Genomic DNA, 20,321 nt, shown 5'->3' with positions numbered 1-20,321 from the left:
GGCGAGGGACTTGCAGCATTTATTCACGAGGGACAAATAGTCCGAGGTGCCAAGTTATACTGTATGTTACTCGTTGAAAATGAAGAAACCCTACAGAGAAACTTCACTGATCTGAAGTAATCCGATATCGGTATGTGGCCTCTGAGTCCTATTGTTAATACGACGTAATGTGATCAATTTGAGACGTCATGAACAATGGATGATTGCCCATAAGTTTGAATTTCACAGCAAACTTTACTTTTGGTTTCGTCCGGTTAATATCTGGTGCGTAGAATTAGGTCACCCGGATTTTAGAGATCCAATATGGAAGCTTTCTAACTCACGTGTGATTTGTTTTGATCACGTTGATTTGTAAACAACTGTGGAAAATGTGATTTGGGAGAACGCCACAGCTGTTTTATACAATGGAATTTGAGACAAAAGTAGAGGAAAGTATGGAGAGATTACAAGTGACGGATTTAGAAGACAAGTTGAAGAGATTGCAACTGATTGAGAAGTCTGCTTTGTCGGTAGCCAAAGTTGAACCAGATTATGTACTGGACTTTGCTGTTCAGAAAAGGTATTTAAATCAAAGGAACAAATACTCGCACATCTTAATCACAGAGAACGTTTATCAAAATTACAGTTCATGACCCCATCATCAAGATCCTCATGATTTCGCCCATAATCAGCTGATAACAGCCCATGAGTATGAGTAATGTTTGTGTGTTCAAGGGCGGATCCAGCATTTTTAAAAGGGGGGGTTCCAAAGGTTGGTTGGCTGCTTGGTTTGTTGTTTAACGCCACACTAAGCAATATTCCAGTTATATGACATCAGTCTGTAAATAATTGGGTCTGGACCAGACAATCCGGTGATTGATATCATGAGCATCAATCCACGCAATTGGGGTACAATGACATGCATCAACCAAGTCAGCCAGCCTAACCACCTGATCCCGTTAGTCGCCTTTTACGACAAGCATGGGTTGCTGAAGACCTATTCTACTGGGTTCCAAAGGATCAAAGGGGATGGTGCCTTGGGCCCCCCTTCTGGATCCACCTACTGATGTTTGTGTATGTTGTTTAACGCCACACTCAGCAGTATACCAACTTTATGATGGCAGTCTGTAAATAATCGGGACAATCCAGTGTTTGATATCATGAGCATCAATCAACGCAATTGGGGTTGCATCAACCAAGTCAACGAGCCTGATCACCCGATCCCATTAGTCTTTCGACAAGCATGTGTTGCATGAAGTTACAAAATATTTCGGCATTTCACAATCTGTATGTTCAGTGAACTACATCTCATAAAAGATTTATTTTAGTGACCAAGGAATATTTCAAATAAAATGGCAAACTGAACTTCTCTCACTATCAGCAATATCAGGAAGACAAAATAATCACAGACCTGGGTAAAATTAATATACCAAACAAAATGTTCATTAATCAATGCAAAGGTGTACATACATCTATGTACGTCTTTGATCAATGTAAGTACATCAAACAAACATCAACTGCATCAATTACAGTATACTTTGTTTGCCCATCAGATTAACAGCTGATTTGCAATATCTGGTAAAAATAATTATTTTAGTGATTATTTTTAGTTTATGACTTTCACACCTTGTTCAGATACCTGGAGTTGGAAATACAGCAGTATTTATATTTTATGCTGAATGGACTCTACTCCATGACCTCAACATGCTCAAGCCAAATATTGCCTAAGACTCATGGCTAGAATCCATGTCATGGATTCAAATCTTAGTTAGCACTGATTACATGATTTGTAAGCACCATACCCATGATGCCAGTGGACCCGTGAAGATCCGGAGTAGAATAGGTCTTCAGCAACCCATGCTTGTCGTAAAATGCGACTATGCTTGTCATAGATAAGAGTCAACTTAACGGGATTGGGTGGTCAGGCTCACTGACTTGGTTGATGCATGTAATCGATCTCAATTGTGTGGATCAATGCTCATGATGTCAATCACTGGATTGCCTAGTCCAGACTCGATTATTTTACAGACTGCCATCATATAGTTGGAATATTGCTGAGTGCGGCGTTAGGCAACAAACAAACAAACATGATGCCAGCGGCAGTGCATGCAGATTTCACCAGAAGGTACATTTTTACTACCTGCACCATGTGCACTACTGGGTAACATGCTGTGATATGTCTCGGCCGACATTCAGCTGACCTGCCATAAAACTGATATAATGTTCAAACCCCTTTTCACTTCCTCAAGATCTTTAAAACTATGGTCTCGTTAGCATGGTTAGTGATTGATAGGGGTGAAATGATACAGTAAGGTCACGATAAAATACATACTATGATACATACCACGCGATACGCATATTTACATCAAATCTCATGGAAACTTCTTGACTATGAATATTTCAAAACAGGTGCCAAAGGAAAAGCTGGCTGTGGACACATGTTCATAGCAGCTCTTTTAAGAAGTGAACTTGAAAAACTAATTATCACAGCTGATTACAACACATTTTGCAATATTTGACCAACAAAAATGCTGTGATGGGGGTCATTAAACGAGTAGTTAAAACAAGTAAGTTATCTTAGAAAGTGCATCATATTGTGTATAATATCACGTGAAAATGCATGATGCTTCGGGACACCGATGTATCATTTCATCCTTTATTGATTGATGTATTTTCAGTGGAAGTGATGGTCGTCTAGCAGCAACTAGTAGTAACTACAACATCAGGATATACAGCCGAGTAGATCTAGCAAATGTTGGAAGCATTAAAGGTAAGCATGGTAATGAGATCGGAGCAAAATATTGTTGTGGTGCCATTTCACTTAGCTTCAAAATATAATGAATATGTAAGAAAACCAATGTTGGTTGGTTAGTTTGTCGTTTAATGCCGCACTCTGCAATATTCCAGCTATATTTCGGCAGTCTATAAATAATGGAGTCTGGACCAGACAATCCAGTGATTGACATCATGAGCATCAATCCACACAATTGGGATTGATGACATGCATCAACCAAGTTAGCAAGCCTGACCACCCGATCCCGTTGGTCGCCTTTTACGACAAGCATAGTCGCCTTGTACGGCAAGCATGGGTTGCTGAAGACCTGTTCTACCCTGGAATCTTCACGGGTCCAATGTAAAGTCAGTAGTGTTTGGCAAGTTTGGTGTGTGTTAATGTGTGCACATTGTCTTATCATGAACAGTGTTACCACATTGAAGAAATGTCATGGTCAGCACCTCAACTTAAGCTTAATCAGGTAATGAGAACCATATCATTTGCACCCCTGTAACTCGCCATGGTAAACATGGTAAAACTGCACTGCTTTGAAGTTTTGTCAGAATTTGACTTAAAGTTTTGGCTCAAGGCTGTATTGAACAAATAAGCAGTTGCCCAGGAAATATTATTTATAATGTAAAAATGTACAAAGTATAGCTTTTGCATGTTATGACATAAGCATGATAAGTAACACTAACATCCACACACACAGCATGCATAACTTGACATCTGATGCCCTCATTCACTGTTGTACTTGCAGATGGCCAAGAACTGAATAACATATTTTCCTGTAAAATATTTCTGACTGCCTAATTAACCTTATTTTGATGCCCATGTTATCTGAGCCACAGGAAGTAAAAGTGTTGAGTTCTTGTACAAGCTGTAGTCAATACAAGTTGTCTCCCTTGTGTTCAGGTCACACTGATGTGGTGTCTGGTGTCACATTTGGGAAGACAGAGCCCAGTCTGCTATTCTCCTCCTCTCATGATGAGACTCTCAGGTTGGTCCTGTGAAGTAATCTACAGCATTTTGTCACCTTTGTAAATATTCACGTGAAAACAAATGTTTATTATTCTCAGGCCTTGATTAATCAGAAGTAATGTCTCTATGTCTATGAAATCCCTTTATTTCTGGTTCATGTAAGTCTAAAATGAAACTGATTGTGACAACTTAATTGGTACAAACTTTTTAACATGCACCATAAATCAGAAGAAAAGGGAGAAGGTTGTAAAAAGTGCTGCACTTGTGCCCAATCCCTTTGTCTTTTTGGACAATAAAATATGTTTAATAATAAAAATGATAAAATCAGAAAGAGAAAAGCACCCCACCACTTATTTTTCAAAAGATATTAACTTGAGAAATGTGATAATCAAGTGCTTGTGCATGTTGTATGTCTTGATTGTTTCAAAATTCTTTTCCTCTGTTTAACTACAAGTTGAAATTCATGGCAACATATTTAGAAAACATTTTTAAGAACATAAACAAATATTCTGAAAAGTCAGTTTATTATTGTATTTCCCACCTACACACACAAATATTTCACACAATAACTGAGTGTAAGCCAAGAAATGAACAATGTGTAAAAACATATCATTTATTTTCCAGATGCTGGGATCTCCGTGTGGGGATGGATAAGGAAGTGCAGACATTTTCAGGTAAGTGGAGGATAAGTGTTTCAGGTGCGATCTTTTCTTAGTCTGATATTATCATATTTCGACCATGAAACGAATCCTCAAATAGGCATGAGAGGACATTTGTTATCTTGATTCTCCTGTACTGTCCACAAAGATCCAGGACATTTGTTATCTTGATTCTCCTGTACTGTCCACAAAGATCCAGGACATTTGTTATCTTGATTCTCCTGTACTGTCCACAAAGATCCAGGACATTTGTTATCTTGATTCTCCTGTACTGTCCACAAAGATCCAGGACATTTGTTATCTTGATTCTCCTGTACTGTCCACAAAGATCCAGGACATTTGTTATCTTGATTCTCCTGTACTGTCCACAAAGATCCAGGACATTTGTTATCTTGATTCTCCTGTACTGTCCACAAAGATCCAGGACATTTGTTTTCTTGATTCTCCTGTACTGTCCACAAAGATCCAGGACATTTGTTATCTTGATTCTCCTGTACTGTCCACAAAGATCCAGGACATTTGTTATCTTGATTCTCCTGTACTGTCCACAAAGATCCAGGACATTTGTTATCTTGATTCTCCTGTACTGTCCACAAAGATCCAGGACATTTGTTATCTTGATTCTCCTGTACTGTCCACAAAGATCCAGGACATTTGTTATCTTGATTCTCCTGTACTGTCCACAAAGATCCAGGACATTTGTTATCTTGATTCTCCTGTACTGTCCACAAAGATCCAGGACATTTGTTATCTTGATTCTCCTGTACTGTCCACAAAGATCCAGGACATTTGTTATCTTGATTCTCCGGTACTGTCCACAAAGATCCAGGACATTTGTTATCTTGATTCTCCTGTACTGTCCACAAAGATCCAGGACATTTGTTATCTTGATTCTCCTGTACTGTCCACAAAGATCAACACTAGTGCTTGCAAAGTTTAGTTTCATCAAGTATCCATCTCTACAAAGAAAACATTCCATTCCAATTTGAGTCTGATGTTATATCTTGATCAGTATTTGCAGTGTTTTCCAAAAATTTGCTTCCATTTAATGATATAGACCCTATTGTAAATTGTTATCCAAATATGGGATTAAAGTATATTTACATGTGGTTAAGGAGATGTCATGGGCAGCCAGGAGGTCTGAAGCATCACAGTTTGTTTTAGCCATGTCAGGATTTGCTGATCTCCATTCTCATTGTACAAGGTTATAATCCTTGATTTGTCAGCACCATACCGCTAATTATTATTGCTATACTATACATTTATTTACCGCTATTATCCAGACAATTTTGTATTTGTTCCCTGATGAGTGGCTATGTATGCATTCCAGTTATCATTCTCAACTCCCTGGGGAGTATACAACCCATGCTGCTTGCAGGCACTAGAAGGTTTTACGTCACCTCACATTTTGGGTATTCCTTCTCTGCTGGGTGAACAGAGGCACATTTGAACTAAGTCACTTGCCCAGGGTGACACCACACTTTTGGACACTTGTGTATCGGGTGTATGTATGTATATGACCTGGTCACTACCGGCGTTTGCTAGCCTTGTACTAGAGTCCACTCACCAACTCTCAACACTTGTGGTTCTCATGGAATTTTACAAAGCTGTAAAACAATGAAGTATTGACTGGTTCCTCCCATATTAACTTATGATTAAGCCATGATATAAATTAAAACTGAAATACTGTTGAAAGCAGTGTTGACCCCAACTCACACACTCAAGGCATTGTGTCAGCACAGTTATCTCCCCTGCAGCACCTGCCACAGTGAGCCCTCAACTGACCTGTCTGGACGTCGACTGCACAGACAAGCTGTTGTGTGCAGGGACCGAGGAGGACGATGACAGTGCCAACATTTTATTTTGGTGAGAAATCAAAAACTTCAAATAATTCTAAATATTGCATCACTCAACTATTTAAGTCTGCTGCCTCTTAAACCACCCACTCTCAAGGAAATGCATGGCCTAGTAGCACCGCATTCACTTTACAGAGTTACTTCCCTTGTTGCGCCTGGTTTTGTCAGCACCACACCTGTGCTCATTTTACCCCAGCTGACATGTTCTGATAACTGAGATACTGTTCAAATGAAGCTCACTCAGTCACTCTCTCCATCTTCCTGAGGCATGGGAGTTTGTCGACTGTAAAAGTAGAGTTTTCACCCTTGCCAAACTAGTCTGCGATTATGGAGTTATATTTTGACTGGACTAACGAGTCAATGCATAGTCCAATCAAAATCTCGTACAAAATTAACATCCGGCTCATAAACAACATGGATTTCAACATGCAGATTTCGATCTACATCAGGATTTGCAAAACATATGCACCGTCAACTGGGTGTCGACAGATATTTTCCAAATCTTTTCATGTTTTTAATGACGGTGCTCACGTGATTTGATGCACTTCACGAGGTAAGAAACATTTGATTACAATATATATCTTGATCATCAATCAGATCATCTTGACTGGGCACCGCCATTTTCTTTGAAGCAAATCAAGTGATATGAGAGGGGGAATCTGATTGGTAAATAGGAGGGGCACTGAAGGGACATGATTCATAATAGTCTCTGGTGGCGCTACGATTGAGCCCAGAAACTCCAGCCTAGTTTGACAAGGGTGGAAACTGGACTTTCAGTTAACTCCCCTGCCTTAGGAAGATGTGACACTCTCATGGCCTCAGTGAGTTGATAGAAGCAGAGTGGCCAATGCAAAAGTGTCTGTAGTGGCCATAAAATGTCGGAAACCTGTGACAGGAGTCCACCTATGGTCCTTTAGATCCGAGTGCAAGCTGACAGTATGGGGACCTTGACTATGGGGTTACTCAATGCCCTACGACATGTACAACGTCAGTTGTGAACAATCTCTTTTTGGATTTAATATTGAAGTATTTCATTTTGTACAGATCTTTTTAAGTGTTTTTTTATAAATCTGCCAATTACTTACAAGGTAGTAAAAGGAACAGTTCAGTGCACCAAGCTATACTGATGCCATACTGCACGACTTTGTTCAGTGTTTTTACCAGAACTCATGTTTTCACATTTTGTAACATATTGATTCAGTATCCGACATGAATATGAGATTGGATACATTTTTTGCTGTATTCTGAGCTGGTACGTTTCCTGAATATTACTGCTGTTCACTGCAGGGACCGGCGGAAAGCTGAATGCTTAGGATGCTATGGCGAATCTCATCAAGGTGACATAACTCAGGTGAGAGTAGCAGTTGATATCTCAAGTTGGACATTTCTGTATCAGTTTGAGTTTATAGCAAGGAAAAGTTGAAAGCTAAGAAATTTTGTTACCATGGTTACAACTTACATTTGAAAATCTGTTTCCACTATCTCAGGTGAGATTCAACCCTAGTGACAAAGACCGCCTGTCAACAGCGTGTGTAGGTGGCCTCGTTTGTGTGTTTGACATCTCCCAGACCAGCGAGGATGATGCCCTGCTCTATACCTTCAATGCTGAGTGTTCTGTGGTATGTGCCATTTGAAATAATACCCTTCATTTTCATTCATACACTGGGCATATGGACACTGGAACTATTGCTAACAGAGTGTAAAACCCAACTCTTAGTCACTCATACGCACAGCTCACATTTGAAGACTTGATCTTTGACTGAACAACGAACATGTTAAAGGACCTCTTTTTTATTTCATTTTGTTTAAGTTGACCGCCTCTGTGGTCTAGTGACCAGAATCTGTCAGGAGAGCAGAAGGTCCAGGGTCGATCACAAGCCGTGTCATACCAAGAGGCGTTAAAAGATGGTACTTGTTGTTACCCTGTATGGTGCTCGGCTTTGAGGGGCTAAAATAAGGACTGGAGTCAGTATAGTGTGTCTGAGTGGGGTATTAATGTTAAACTGTGACATGGTATCTCAGTTGGCTACCTCTATAACATTGGCATGAGTCCGGACTCGAACAAGCAGCAACACACAGACACGTGCATGCATGTCATTATGTAAGTGCAAAATCTTGGATACAACGTTAAACCCCCTTTCATATCACCTTTCTTTAAATTTATCTGGGTTTGTCAGCACCATACCCATGATCGTGGGTTTCAGCAAAGTGGTAAGCGTCTCGGAATCTCCATTGGGTTTAAGTTAACATTACAGAGAGGATTCTCTTGTATTTAGACTTTAACAGAAACTCAACACAACCATGTACCATCTGTCCAGTGTATGAAACGTTTAGCATGAAAAAGATAGATCAAGGTAAGAAGATTGATGTAAATGCAAAGGTTTAATACAAGCTGCTAATTACATGCATTGTTTTGCAGAACTCGATTGGCTGGTACGGGAGTAGACGAACAGAAATCTACTGTTTGACATCTATAGACACGTTTCATGTGTGGGACACAGTCGAGGTGATTTAGGGAGACGTCTGTAGAAAATATAAAAACATCTGTGCCACCAGTAACTTGAGAGAGTGGACATCCCTTTTCATGCTTTGATGTTGACTACATATCTGGGTGAACTACAGAACCGTAGCATTATTTTAAAACTCTGTTGAATCTGCCATGTTTTATTTTTAGGGTGATGAACAAGCGAGAGTTAACGATGTAAAAGATAAACTACAGGTGAGAAAACCGATCTGGTATCTGTTTCCTCCAAGATAAATGTTAAAACCTGATGATTACTCATATGGTCATAGTTTGGACATTACAGAAGTGTGTATCCAACCAACTTAAGGAACAAGTGTCAGAACATTGGTGTATTTTTGACACATGAATTTTGGCACAAGTTTCACAAAGTCTGTATGATGGACACACAAATGTTCTCTTTATTTCCATAAGATAATTCACACCTGTAGAGAAGCTGTCTTCTGAAGAAAGAGGTTGTGATTGGTCTAAGTTCCTGCAGTTTGCTGGTCTGCCCCTCAGTTGTGGAGAATGTAATGATCAGGGGTTCCAATTATTGATTTCACCCTGGCTATCATCCTTGGTTTGTCAGCAGCCGACCTGTGCTCGTGAGTTTTACCAAAGTGAGTCTGTACCTCGCTAGTGTATACTTACAACTTGTTAGTGTATACTTACACCTCGCTAGTGTATACTTACACCTCGCTAGTGTATACTTACACCTCGCTAGTGTATACTTACACCTCGCTAGTGTATACTTACACCTTGTTAGTGTATACTTACACCTCGCTAGTGTATACTTACACCTCGCTAGTGTAAACTTACACCTCGCAAGTGTATACTTACACCTTGTTAGTGTATACTTACACCTCGCTAGTGTATACTTACACCTCGCTAGTGTATACTTACACCTCGCTAGTGTATACTTACACCTTGTTAGTGTATACTTACACCTCGCTAGTGTATACTTACACCTCGCTAGTGTATACTTACACCTCGCTAGTGTATACTTACACCTTGTTAGTGTATACTTACACCTTGTTAGTGTATACTTACACCTCGCTAGTGTATACTTACAACTTGTTAGTGTATACTTACACCTCGCTAGTGTATACTTACACCTTGTTAGTGTATACTTACACCTTGTTAGTGTATACTTACACCTCGCTAGTGTATACTTACACCTTGTTAGTGTATACTTACACCTCGCTAGTGTATACTTACACCTTGTTAGTGTATACTTACACCTCGCTAGTGTATACTTACACCTCGCTAGTGTATACTTACACCTTGTTAGTGTATACTTACACCTCGCTAGTGTATACTTACACCTCGCTAGTGTATACTTACACCTTGTTAATGTATACTTACACCTCGCTAGTGTATACTTACACCTCGCTAGTGTATACTTACACCTTGTTAGTGTATACTTACACCTTGTTAGTGTATACTTACACCTCGCTAGTGTATACTTACACCTCGCTAGTGTATACTTACACCTTGCTAGTGTATACTTACACCTCGCCAGTGTATACTTACACCTTGTTAGTGTATACTTACACCTTGTTAGTGTATACTTACACCTCGCTAGTGTATACTTACACCTTGCTAGTGTATACTTACACCTCGCTAGTGTATACTTACACCTCGCTAGTGTATACTTACACCTCGCTAGTGTATACTTACACCTCGCTAGTGTATACTTACACCTCGCTAGTGTATACTTACACCTTGTTAGTGTATACTTACACCTCGCTAGTGTATACTTACACCTTGTTAGTGTATACTTACACCTCGCTAGTGTATACTTACACCTTGTTAGTGTATACTTACACCTCGCTAGTGTATACTTACACCTCGCTAGTGTATACTTACTCCTCGCTAGTGTATACTTACACCTCGCTAGTGTATACTTACACCTCGCTAGTGTATACTTACACCTCGTTAGTGTATATAATGCCCTATGACACACTTGAAACAAATTACATTTCTATCCCCCCAAAATGTAAATATGAACTCTGTCCAGCAATCCATCAGTGTTGAGAATGTCAGGGTGATGTGACTGGTGTTGAAGTATCAGTGTTGTGGTTCCAGGGGGCTGCCTCTGTTGACTACATCGTGGACCTGCTTCAGCCAGAGTGTGACAGCATGGACATACTAGTTGCAGGGACATACGGGTGAGTTCCTGTCTCTAACTAGTTGCAGGGACATATGGGTGAGTTCCTGTCTCTAACTAGTTGCAGGGACATATGGGTGAGCGGTGGGGTAGCCAAGTGGTCAAAGCATTCACTTTTCACGCCAAAGACTAGGGTTTGATTCCCCACATGGGTACAATACGTGAAGCCTATTTCTGCTACCCCCTGCTTTGATATTGCGGGAATATTGTTAAAAATAGGTTAAAACCTCTCTCACTCACTCACTCACTTACATTTATTAAGGTGGCCATATTGGTTGTCTTGTGTGGGTATCTTTTATTTGTTTTAACAACCTTGCCATTATTGGTGACAAAGCCAGCCCCAGATATTTCAAGCAGTTCAAATGAGGACAACAGGACATAAAAAGTCCTGAGAATTGAAATGTAATCAGACCACTAAGATACCTTTCATATTAGCAGCTTGTCTGAAGCTCTTAATCTAGTTCAAAGCAATCGTTTTTGTATAGCTGATCTTGTATGATGGTTCAGAGGTGATGTGAGGATTCTGGAGGTGGTAGAGGATGATGTGAAGGTGGTTCACACTCTCGGCAGCGGCGGACACACGGACCGGGTACGCTGCTGTGACTGGGATGCTCAGGTTAGCTACAGTCTTTGCCTCTGACTTACACTTTATGTTGGCTAGCTCCATTGATGTCCATGACAACTGGACATGACTCGCCTTTGGACTTGACTCTCCCTGATAGTATTGACCTTTAGGCTTTACTCACACTTTGACCTGATGGAGCTGTGCACCTGACCTTTAGGCTTTACTCACACTTTGACCTGATGGAGCTGTGCACCTGACCTTTAGGCTTTACTCACACTTTGACCTGATGGAGCTGTGCACCTGACCTTTAGGCTTTACTCACACTTTGACCTGATGGAGCTGTGCACCTGACCTTTAGGCTTTACTCACACTTTGACCTGATGGAGCTGTGCACCTGACCTTTAGGCTTTACTCACACTTTGACCTGATGGAGCTGTGCACCTGACCTTTAGGCTTTACTCACACTTTGACCTGATGGAGCTGTGCACCTGACCTTTAGGCTTTACTCACACTTTGACCTGATGGAGCTGTGCACCTGACCTTTAGGCTTTACTCACACTTTGACCTGATGGAGCTGTGCACCTGACCTTTAGGCTTTACTCACACTTTGACCTGATGGAGCTGTGCACCTGACCTTTAGGCTTTACTCACACTTTGACCTGATGGAGCTGTGCACCTGACCTTTAGGCTTTACTCACACTTTGACCTGATGGAGTTGTGCACCTGACCTTTAGGCTTTACTCACACTTTGACCTGATGGAGCTGTGCACCTGACCTTTAGGCTTTACTCACACTTTGACCTGATGGAGCTGTGCACCTGACCTTTAGGCTTTACTCACACTTTGACCTGATGGAGCTGTGCACCTGACCTTTAGGCTTTACTCACACTTTGACCTGATGGAGCTGTGCACCTGACCTTTAGGCTTTACTCACACTTTGACCTGATGGAGCTGTGCACCTGACCTTTAGGCTTTACTCACACTTTGACCTGATGGAGCTGTGCACCTGACCTTTAGGCTTTACTCACACTTTGACCTGATGGAGCTGTGCACCTGACCTTTAGGCTTTACTCACACTTTGACCTGATGGAGTTGTGCACCTGACCTTTAGGCTTTACTCACACTTTGACCTGATGGAGCTGTGCACCTGACCTTTAGGCTTTACTCACACTTTGACCTGATGGAGCTGTGCACCTGACCTTTAGGCTTTACTCACACTTTGACCTGATGGAGCTGTGCACCTGACCTTTAGGCTTTACTCACACTTTGACCTGATGGAGCTGTGCACCTGACCTTTAGGCTTTACTCACACTTTGACCTGATGGAGCTGTGCACCTGACCTTTAGGCTTTACTCACACTTTGACCTGATGGAGCTGTGCACCTGACCTTTAGGCTTTACTCACACTTTGACCTGATGGAGCTGTGCACCTGACCTTTAGGCTTTACTCACACTTTGACCTGATGGAGCTGTGCACCTGACCTTTAGGCTTTACTCACACTTTGACCTGATGGAGCTGTGCACCTGACCTTTAGGCTTTACTCACACTTTGACCTGATGGAGCTGTGCACCTGACCTTTAGGCTTTACTCACACTTTGACCTGATGGAGCTGTGCACCTGACCTTTAGGCTTTACTCACACTTTGACCTGATGGAGCTGTGCACCTGACCTTTAGGCTTTACTCACACTTTGACCTGATGGAGCTGTGCACCTGACCTTTAGGCTTTACTCACACTTTGACCTGATGGAGCTGTGCACCTGACCTTTAGGCTTTACTCACACTTTGACCTGATGGAGCTGTGCACCTGACCTTTAGGCTTTACTCACACTTTGACCTGATGGAGCTGTGCAACTGACCTTTAGGCTTTACTCACACTTTGACCTGATGGAGTTGTGCACCTGACCTTTAGGCTTTACTCACACTTTGACCTGATGGTGTTTTGGATTTGACCGACACTTTAACCTGATGGAGTTGTGCACCTGACTGTGTTTTGGATTTGACCGACACTTTGACCTGATGGAGTTGTGCACCTGACTGTGTTTTGGATTTGACCGACACTTTGACCTGATGGAGTTGTGCACCTGACTGTGTTTTGGATTTGACCGACACTTTGACCTGATGGAGTTGTGCACCTGACGGTGTTTTGGATTTGACCGACACTTTGACCTGATGGAGTTGTGCACCTGACTGTGTTTTGGATTTGACCGACACTTTGACCTGATGGAGTTGTGCACCTGACTGTGTTTTGGATTTGACCGACACTTTGACCTGATGGAGTTGTGCACCTGACTGTGTTTTGGATTTGACCGACACTTTGACCTGATGGAGTTGTGCACCTGACGGTGTTTTGAATTTGACCGACACTTTGACCTGATGGAGTTGTGCACCTGACGGTGTTTTGAATTTGACCGACACTTTGACCTGATGGAGTTGTGCACCTGACGGTGTTTTGGATTTGACCGACACTTTGACCTGATGGTGAGCAAGACTGGCACTTGGATGATGATACTCTGGAACATGACTGGCATATGAACGTGACCAAGTGTTGATTATCAGTGGGTCAACACACTCCGGTGTATTTATCGGTACCATCTAATCACAGAACTCCAACCTTCGGCTGTTGACACGCACACACCCCACCCCCCAACCCCCATCCCCCATCCCCCAACCCCCCATGAGTGTGGCTTCATGAAAGTGTTACTTCTCCCCAGACTACAAGCCTTGTGACAGGAGGGGAAGACTCCCTGCTGTGTCTGTGGTCAACTCAAACCAAACCTTCGGCAAAAGTCACATCAAAGGTAAGTGCTCGGCTGTTTCAGTTCCAAACTAGTTTCTGAAGAATTCAACCAAACCTTTGAAAAGTGACTTTGGTTATTATTTCCTAACAAATAAGGTGATAAAAGCTATGAAACATACTGAAGTTGAGATATTATTGTTTGCACCACTTGAAGTCTTGGTGGACTGCACGTCATTGTACCCCAACAGCGTAGGATGTTGCTCATAATATCAATCACTGGTTTGTCTGGTCCTGATTATATTATTTACAGGCCATCGTGATAGAGCCTAATATTGCTACCTGAACAAAAAAAAGACAAATGTTACCACCAGGCAAGCATACAAACCATACAATCATTTTAATCACGTTTTAGAGTTACCTCCCTTAGTCTATAACTCTAGTGCATGGTCTAATTTTCAAGTAAAATGTTGGACTGTCTTTTTACATTAGTTATTTTCCTGGATTGAAATTACATCAAAGAATTCTTACCAGTGTATAAATATAATTGTTTGTATTTTTTTTTGTTTTTAGAGCAGAGCCAAGTTAAAAAGAAAAGGACGGTCATCACAACCTTATAAGCTATGATTTGTTCAGGAGAGGGAAGAAGTCGAAGTATTTGAGCCAGGATCACTCAACAACACTAAGTTTCATTTTGCAACATATTTTGAAAAGAACATTCTTAAAAGATCCCAAACAGATTTCTTTAATCTGAGAATTCAAGCACATGTTGGCTTTTTGAATTACAGGGAAATGCCTCGTAAATATAAACATGCACTGGATGTGCTTCAATACCAATCAACAATGTAAAGACTTTTGTCTTGTTAGAATATAGGTCCCAACAACCAATGCTTTTTGAAGGGAGGTTGATCAGGGTGTGTGACTTGGTTGAGGCGAGTAATCGAAATCCGATGTCGAAAATTGCTGCTCATAATATCAATCTGTGGATTGTGTAGTTGAGGCATTGTTATTTACAGGCAGCTGTTACATGGCTCGAGTATTGCTGAGTGCAGCATTAAAAGGAAATAAACAAAATGTCAATCTCATTAAAATCAGATCTAGGTTCTCTCTGTCGCGATATCAGCCAATTAGAAAGCAGCTTTCTCGAGCTACGCGGCACTCTTTTCAACCTGGCGACTTCCATTTCAGACTATGCTTGAAAAATATGTTTACACAGTTCTTGATTGAGAATTTGAAAACTGAACAAACGAACATAACAAAATGTCTAATATATGGTTGAGATTGTATGGCAGTGCTTCCCACGTACTGTGCAATGCCTCCTAAGTTCAAATATTTATCCAACGGAAGCGAGTGGCAGACAATAATTTTGACGGAATTAGTCGTACGGGCCATAACTGTCGTTCGGAATACCCTGTGCTACCGTTTTAGAGGTTCCATGATTAGAAAACACATTTCGACTGTCACTTTCACGACCTGGTAAGCGACGCTTTGATTGGTCGGATGAAAGGTTGTTCTGACGTGACCCGTAATGGGAACTAAGATCTGATTTTAATGAGATTGACAAAATGTAAGCCTTGTCAACATGTGGTTGTCTTGCATTGTGGAATAGAAGATGCTGTGGATCCTGATGACTATGCTACCCTATCAATGTCACCATCTGCATCTGCGTCTCTTGTTGTTAATATTATCATTATTAATACCTTTCAAAGATTTAGCAATGTTTGACTTGGTATAATTATGAAAAAACACACAACAAATCTGTTGTTATTTTCTGTTTATGCTGTTCTTAATAAAGCATGAAACGTTTTCGACACTTTCATGTTTCTCTGCTTCTTGTTGTGTTGTTCTTCAGTTCACTATGAGAGGCCCAGTGGGTCCAGTATTCCATGGCGCCGCTATCTGCAAGGATCTTGTTGTCATAGATTCATATTCCAGTTTTGGACAGATAAAATTATCATTTCAACTTAAAACTAAATTAGGTGTAAAAATAAAGTCGGTTTTCTGTTTCCTGTTGAAGTTAAAGTTGAAGCGGGAACAAATAATCCAGAAGTCGGCACTTACAGAACTAAATTGTGACATCAGTACATAACCACACAAGATCAATGAAAAATCAACAAATTATATTGAAACACACAGGATTACATTCACAATTACAAAAGACAATACAGTATGGCAGCAGCAATCGATAATAAGCTCTTTTACATGGGCCAGTGCTCTCACAAATGTCCAGAAATTGTCCGTGGAATGTCCTTAGTGAGGCACCTGCTTTGTTTGCATCCGGGAAACAGGCACATTTACATCTCATTTCCCAAGACTGAACCGCTTCTCTACCAGAGGTAATCCACTACCTTGTTGAAAGTGAAGCTAATGTTTGATTTGTTCCTGTGACATGCTTAGTTTCTTCATGATAATGCTTGATAATAAGCGTTGTCACCCAGCTGTTTTGGGGCAGAATGACTGGGAATTTTGTATCTAGAGGTAAGTATTCAGTACATTGGAAAACATCCCTTTAACCTCATGAGCCCATTGTCATCCAGCTGAGGATGAAGGTTCAGGATTTTTTACCCTGATGGTAATGGCTTTTTGGCCGTAAATGATACATATTCTGGATAAGATTCCCCACGCACATTCAGGATGATTCTGTGTTCAGCGTCACTTATAATCTAGTGATAATTCTCCAACTTTATCATCTTTTGATGCTACACAGTTGTGAAAGAGCCTGTGAACCCATGCTTACACTCATGCTTCTTCTCCACGCCATGACTAAAAGGCACAGAAAGAAAGCTTGCAGATTGAATTCTATTTCTGTTCATCTCTATCTGATCATCTACCTTGGTAGATCCAACACAGTTTCTGGCCATCTCCTACTAAACAAGAGGGGCCTGACCACCACCATGAACTAGCTACCAACTCTTGAGCTGTTGCACCTCGACTAATCAAGCCAGGGACATTTGCTTCTGTAGGACTGTGTCTCCACTGTGAAGGACTGTAACATCCTGGATTTCACCTTCCCTGTTGGCAATGAAAGGTTTGAAAATTCGGCTGTCATTTCTAATCCAGCATAACAAGTTCATGTTATCTGACCTGAAGACCACCTTTTTCAAGTTAACATCTAGTGCTTCCGTGATATTCAGTGCCAATCGTAGCCCTAGAATCGCTGCTGTTATGTCTAAACTGGGTATTCTGATGGCTTTCAGTGGCACCACTCTGCATTTTGCAGCTACTTTCCTGCTCAATTTGTCACCATTTGGGTAAGCAGTTATCACTGCAAAGACACCTTGCATCATCCAACAAAGCGTTTACTGTAATGATCCTGATGCCATTTTGTAGTACCACTGGAACAGTGCGAAAAGCTATCAAAGTATGCAACCATGGTAGCAGAGCGTGGTTTTCTCTTACATTTCCATTTGAAGCAAAGGCTGTATTAGAATTGTATTTAGACATTAGATAGACAGCTTAGACCAACCACGTCGGAAACTGGAAAATATAGCCAGTGCAGACCAACTACATTGTACGTCGGAAACTGGAATAGACAGCCAATTTAGACCAACTATGTCCGAAACTGGATCTCTCTCAGAGACAGTGAAACGTGTTCGTGTGTTAAAACAAGGCAGCTACCAAGTCTAGTTGTACAAAAGCTTGGAATAAGCTTCCCATGTGTGATTTGTCTGAAACCCTACAGGTGTTCCCATGTTTGAATTTGCCTGAAACCCATTCAGATGTTCCCACATTTGAGTTTGCCTGAAACGCTTCTTGGTTCCCAGATTTGGGTTTGCCTGAAACCCCTTCTGGTGTTCCCACATTTGTGATATGTCTGAAACCCTTCTTGAGGTCCCAGATTTGAATTTGTCTGAAATCCGTTCAGATGTTCCCAGATTTGAGTTTGTCTGAAGCCCTTCTGGTGTTCCCACATTTGAATTTGCCTGGAACCCCTCTGGGGTTACCAGATTTGTGATTTGCATGGACCCCTTCTTGTGTTACCACATTCTAGTTTACCTGAAACCCCACCCTCGTTCATACATGTATAACGGTGCTGCCCATGAAACACATCACAGTCAAAACAGACCCAACGCTTAGTCTCTGAAAATATATAAGTTTGATAGGAACAGATAACAGATAATCTGAAAAGGAGATCTAGTGAAAAGGAAATTTTGAACATGAACTTGAGGAAAATCGAGATTTGCTTCTTTAAGGGCTCTTTGCAATATTGAAAGGGATGAGCGGAAGGGAAAATGGTTCAGGGACAGTGAGTCGGACTAAGGTCAAGACAGTTAGGATGTGACAGACATCTATATTTGCGCGCAGTCCTTGCATAAGCGCATATGTCTGTGTTGGACAGTTGTAAACTCCCTTGTCACGAGTTGTGACTAAACTATGCATGTGTCGATTCACTCCCGTGGGAGTTCCCGTAACCTGTTTCACAAAGCGATCTTACTGCTACGACTTGTCTTGGGTGTTACAGAATAAGAGTTACGATATACGATAATCTTTCCGCTGGGATCGCTTTGGGGCCGCCATGTTATAGGTTGAAAATTTCTGACGACTCAAACTTCAAACAACATTTACTAATTCATCATACAAGACATGTAGTGGGTCCAAGATTAAATATTCTACTCATTGTAATCACGTGCGCGATCGAACCATGCAGTTTCTTCAACTTAGATGCCTAAACTTCTAGGCTTCCCCATATAGAGCTCTAGATAAAATACGCATAATAAATTATAATTGTCCAATTAGTTTTGTGTTGCTTGAGAAACCCAATAGTATAACAACACTGTGCATGATGATATTCATTGTAGCCTTTACACTACAGCATGCGCACAGGTGTGTTTACATGTATTTGTTTACTGGTCGCATGTAGGTATCGCGAGTATGGACTCTGTATTGCGAAAAGGTGCTACACCTCACTTGTTGTACAACTTGGACATAAGTATCGCTGTTGTGAGATGGGATATGTGATACACTTGGGAGGAACATGAACACGTGCAAATAGGAAATGACGAAAACAGGATTTTAAGCAGAGTTAAGAAAACGGTCTACTCACAGGTTAAATTGGTTCACAGGGAGATTACGAGTGTATTGCATACCCAAGAGGCTACCCGCGCAGTGTGAAAGATAACGTGTATATTCACTAAATGGTTCATAAGATGTGATTACAAAAGTTACAGTTTTTCGCAGTCCTTGTTACTTATATATCAATGAAACAAGATCAATTCAGAATTACTAGCATATTATATTGTAATGCACTTATCATCTTCTTATACATGTGACTGTCGTTATAGACAAATATGCCTTTTGGCGATTTCTTATCAGTCTTTTTCTTTCACTGTTTACTTGTTATTCGTATCCACTATTGTGTTGATCCGACGTTTGACAGACTTTCGAGTAATGAAATCCTTGTTAACATTCACTGCGCGCGTTCCAACTTGATGATAAGCTTACCAACAGTGTTTGCAGTGCCCTGGGTTTATCGTATTCAGGATCATAGAAGCGATACAGACCCCATGCCAAGCCAATAGGGATAAAAACAAATTGATCTAAATCTGAAAACCGTCGATCACTCTCAACTTCAAGTATTCAAGTTTCGTTGGTACTCAACCAAGTACGTTTACGATAATCAAGGGGACGTAACTGCTGGTGGTAGCAAATGTCGACTTATTGATGTCCACGTCGTGATTTCAGATAAGTAATACCACTCTGACAGTGTCTCGTTTACATGTCATCCTGGCGTTGGACAATAGAACCACACAATAAAATGGGAAATAGATCTGGCTGTTGTTGTATACCAGGCCTTTTCATTTACCTGGCGGATCCTCCGAAAAAATAATAATAATAAATATTATAATTTTAAAAAAAATGTTTTCACTGCTGACCCGAAATCTGTTGTATAAGAACTCGTTGATTTATTTGACAAAGAAGTGTTGACAGTTAGGGGTCGTAACTCCAGCCACATCCGACTACCTTGCCTTGCCATGGCAGAATAACTTTTTACTTTTTTTATTTCCTGATTTTTATTCTACTTATTTGCCTTACCTTCCATACGTTCATCTAGACTGTGGACATTCCCTCTGGATATGGACGGACATTGCCAAGTAGTATTG

General features: G+C 41.0%; 1 protein-coding gene across 1 annotated transcript; it reads left to right on the top strand.

The window, feature by feature from the left end:
- Window positions 1-297: 297 nt before the first annotated feature.
- Window positions 298-15,604, top strand: LOC139447731 (WD repeat-containing protein 89-like). Its single transcript, XM_071229203.1, has 13 exons — window positions 298-559; window positions 2,658-2,749; window positions 3,668-3,752; window positions 4,358-4,407; window positions 6,150-6,258; window positions 7,536-7,599; window positions 7,736-7,867; window positions 8,668-8,754; window positions 8,923-8,967; window positions 10,840-10,922; window positions 11,429-11,537; window positions 14,198-14,284; window positions 14,794-15,604. Exons 1-13 carry the CDS (start codon window positions 405-407, stop codon window positions 14,845-14,847), a joined length of 1,152 nt encoding a protein of 383 aa, XP_071085304.1. The 5' UTR covers window positions 298-404; the 3' UTR covers window positions 14,848-15,604.
- The last annotated feature ends 4,717 nt before the right edge of the window (window positions 15,605-20,321 follow it).

This window comes from Haliotis cracherodii, unplaced genomic scaffold (assembly GCF_022045235.1).
Source record: "Haliotis cracherodii isolate W230 unplaced genomic scaffold, xgHalCrac1.p SCAF_10, whole genome shotgun sequence".
NCBI classification, from domain to species: Eukaryota; Metazoa; Mollusca; class Gastropoda; order Lepetellida; family Haliotidae; genus Haliotis; species Haliotis cracherodii.
Note: the sequence above shows the minus strand (reverse complement) of the source record. Positions and strands in the feature narration are given on the sequence as shown.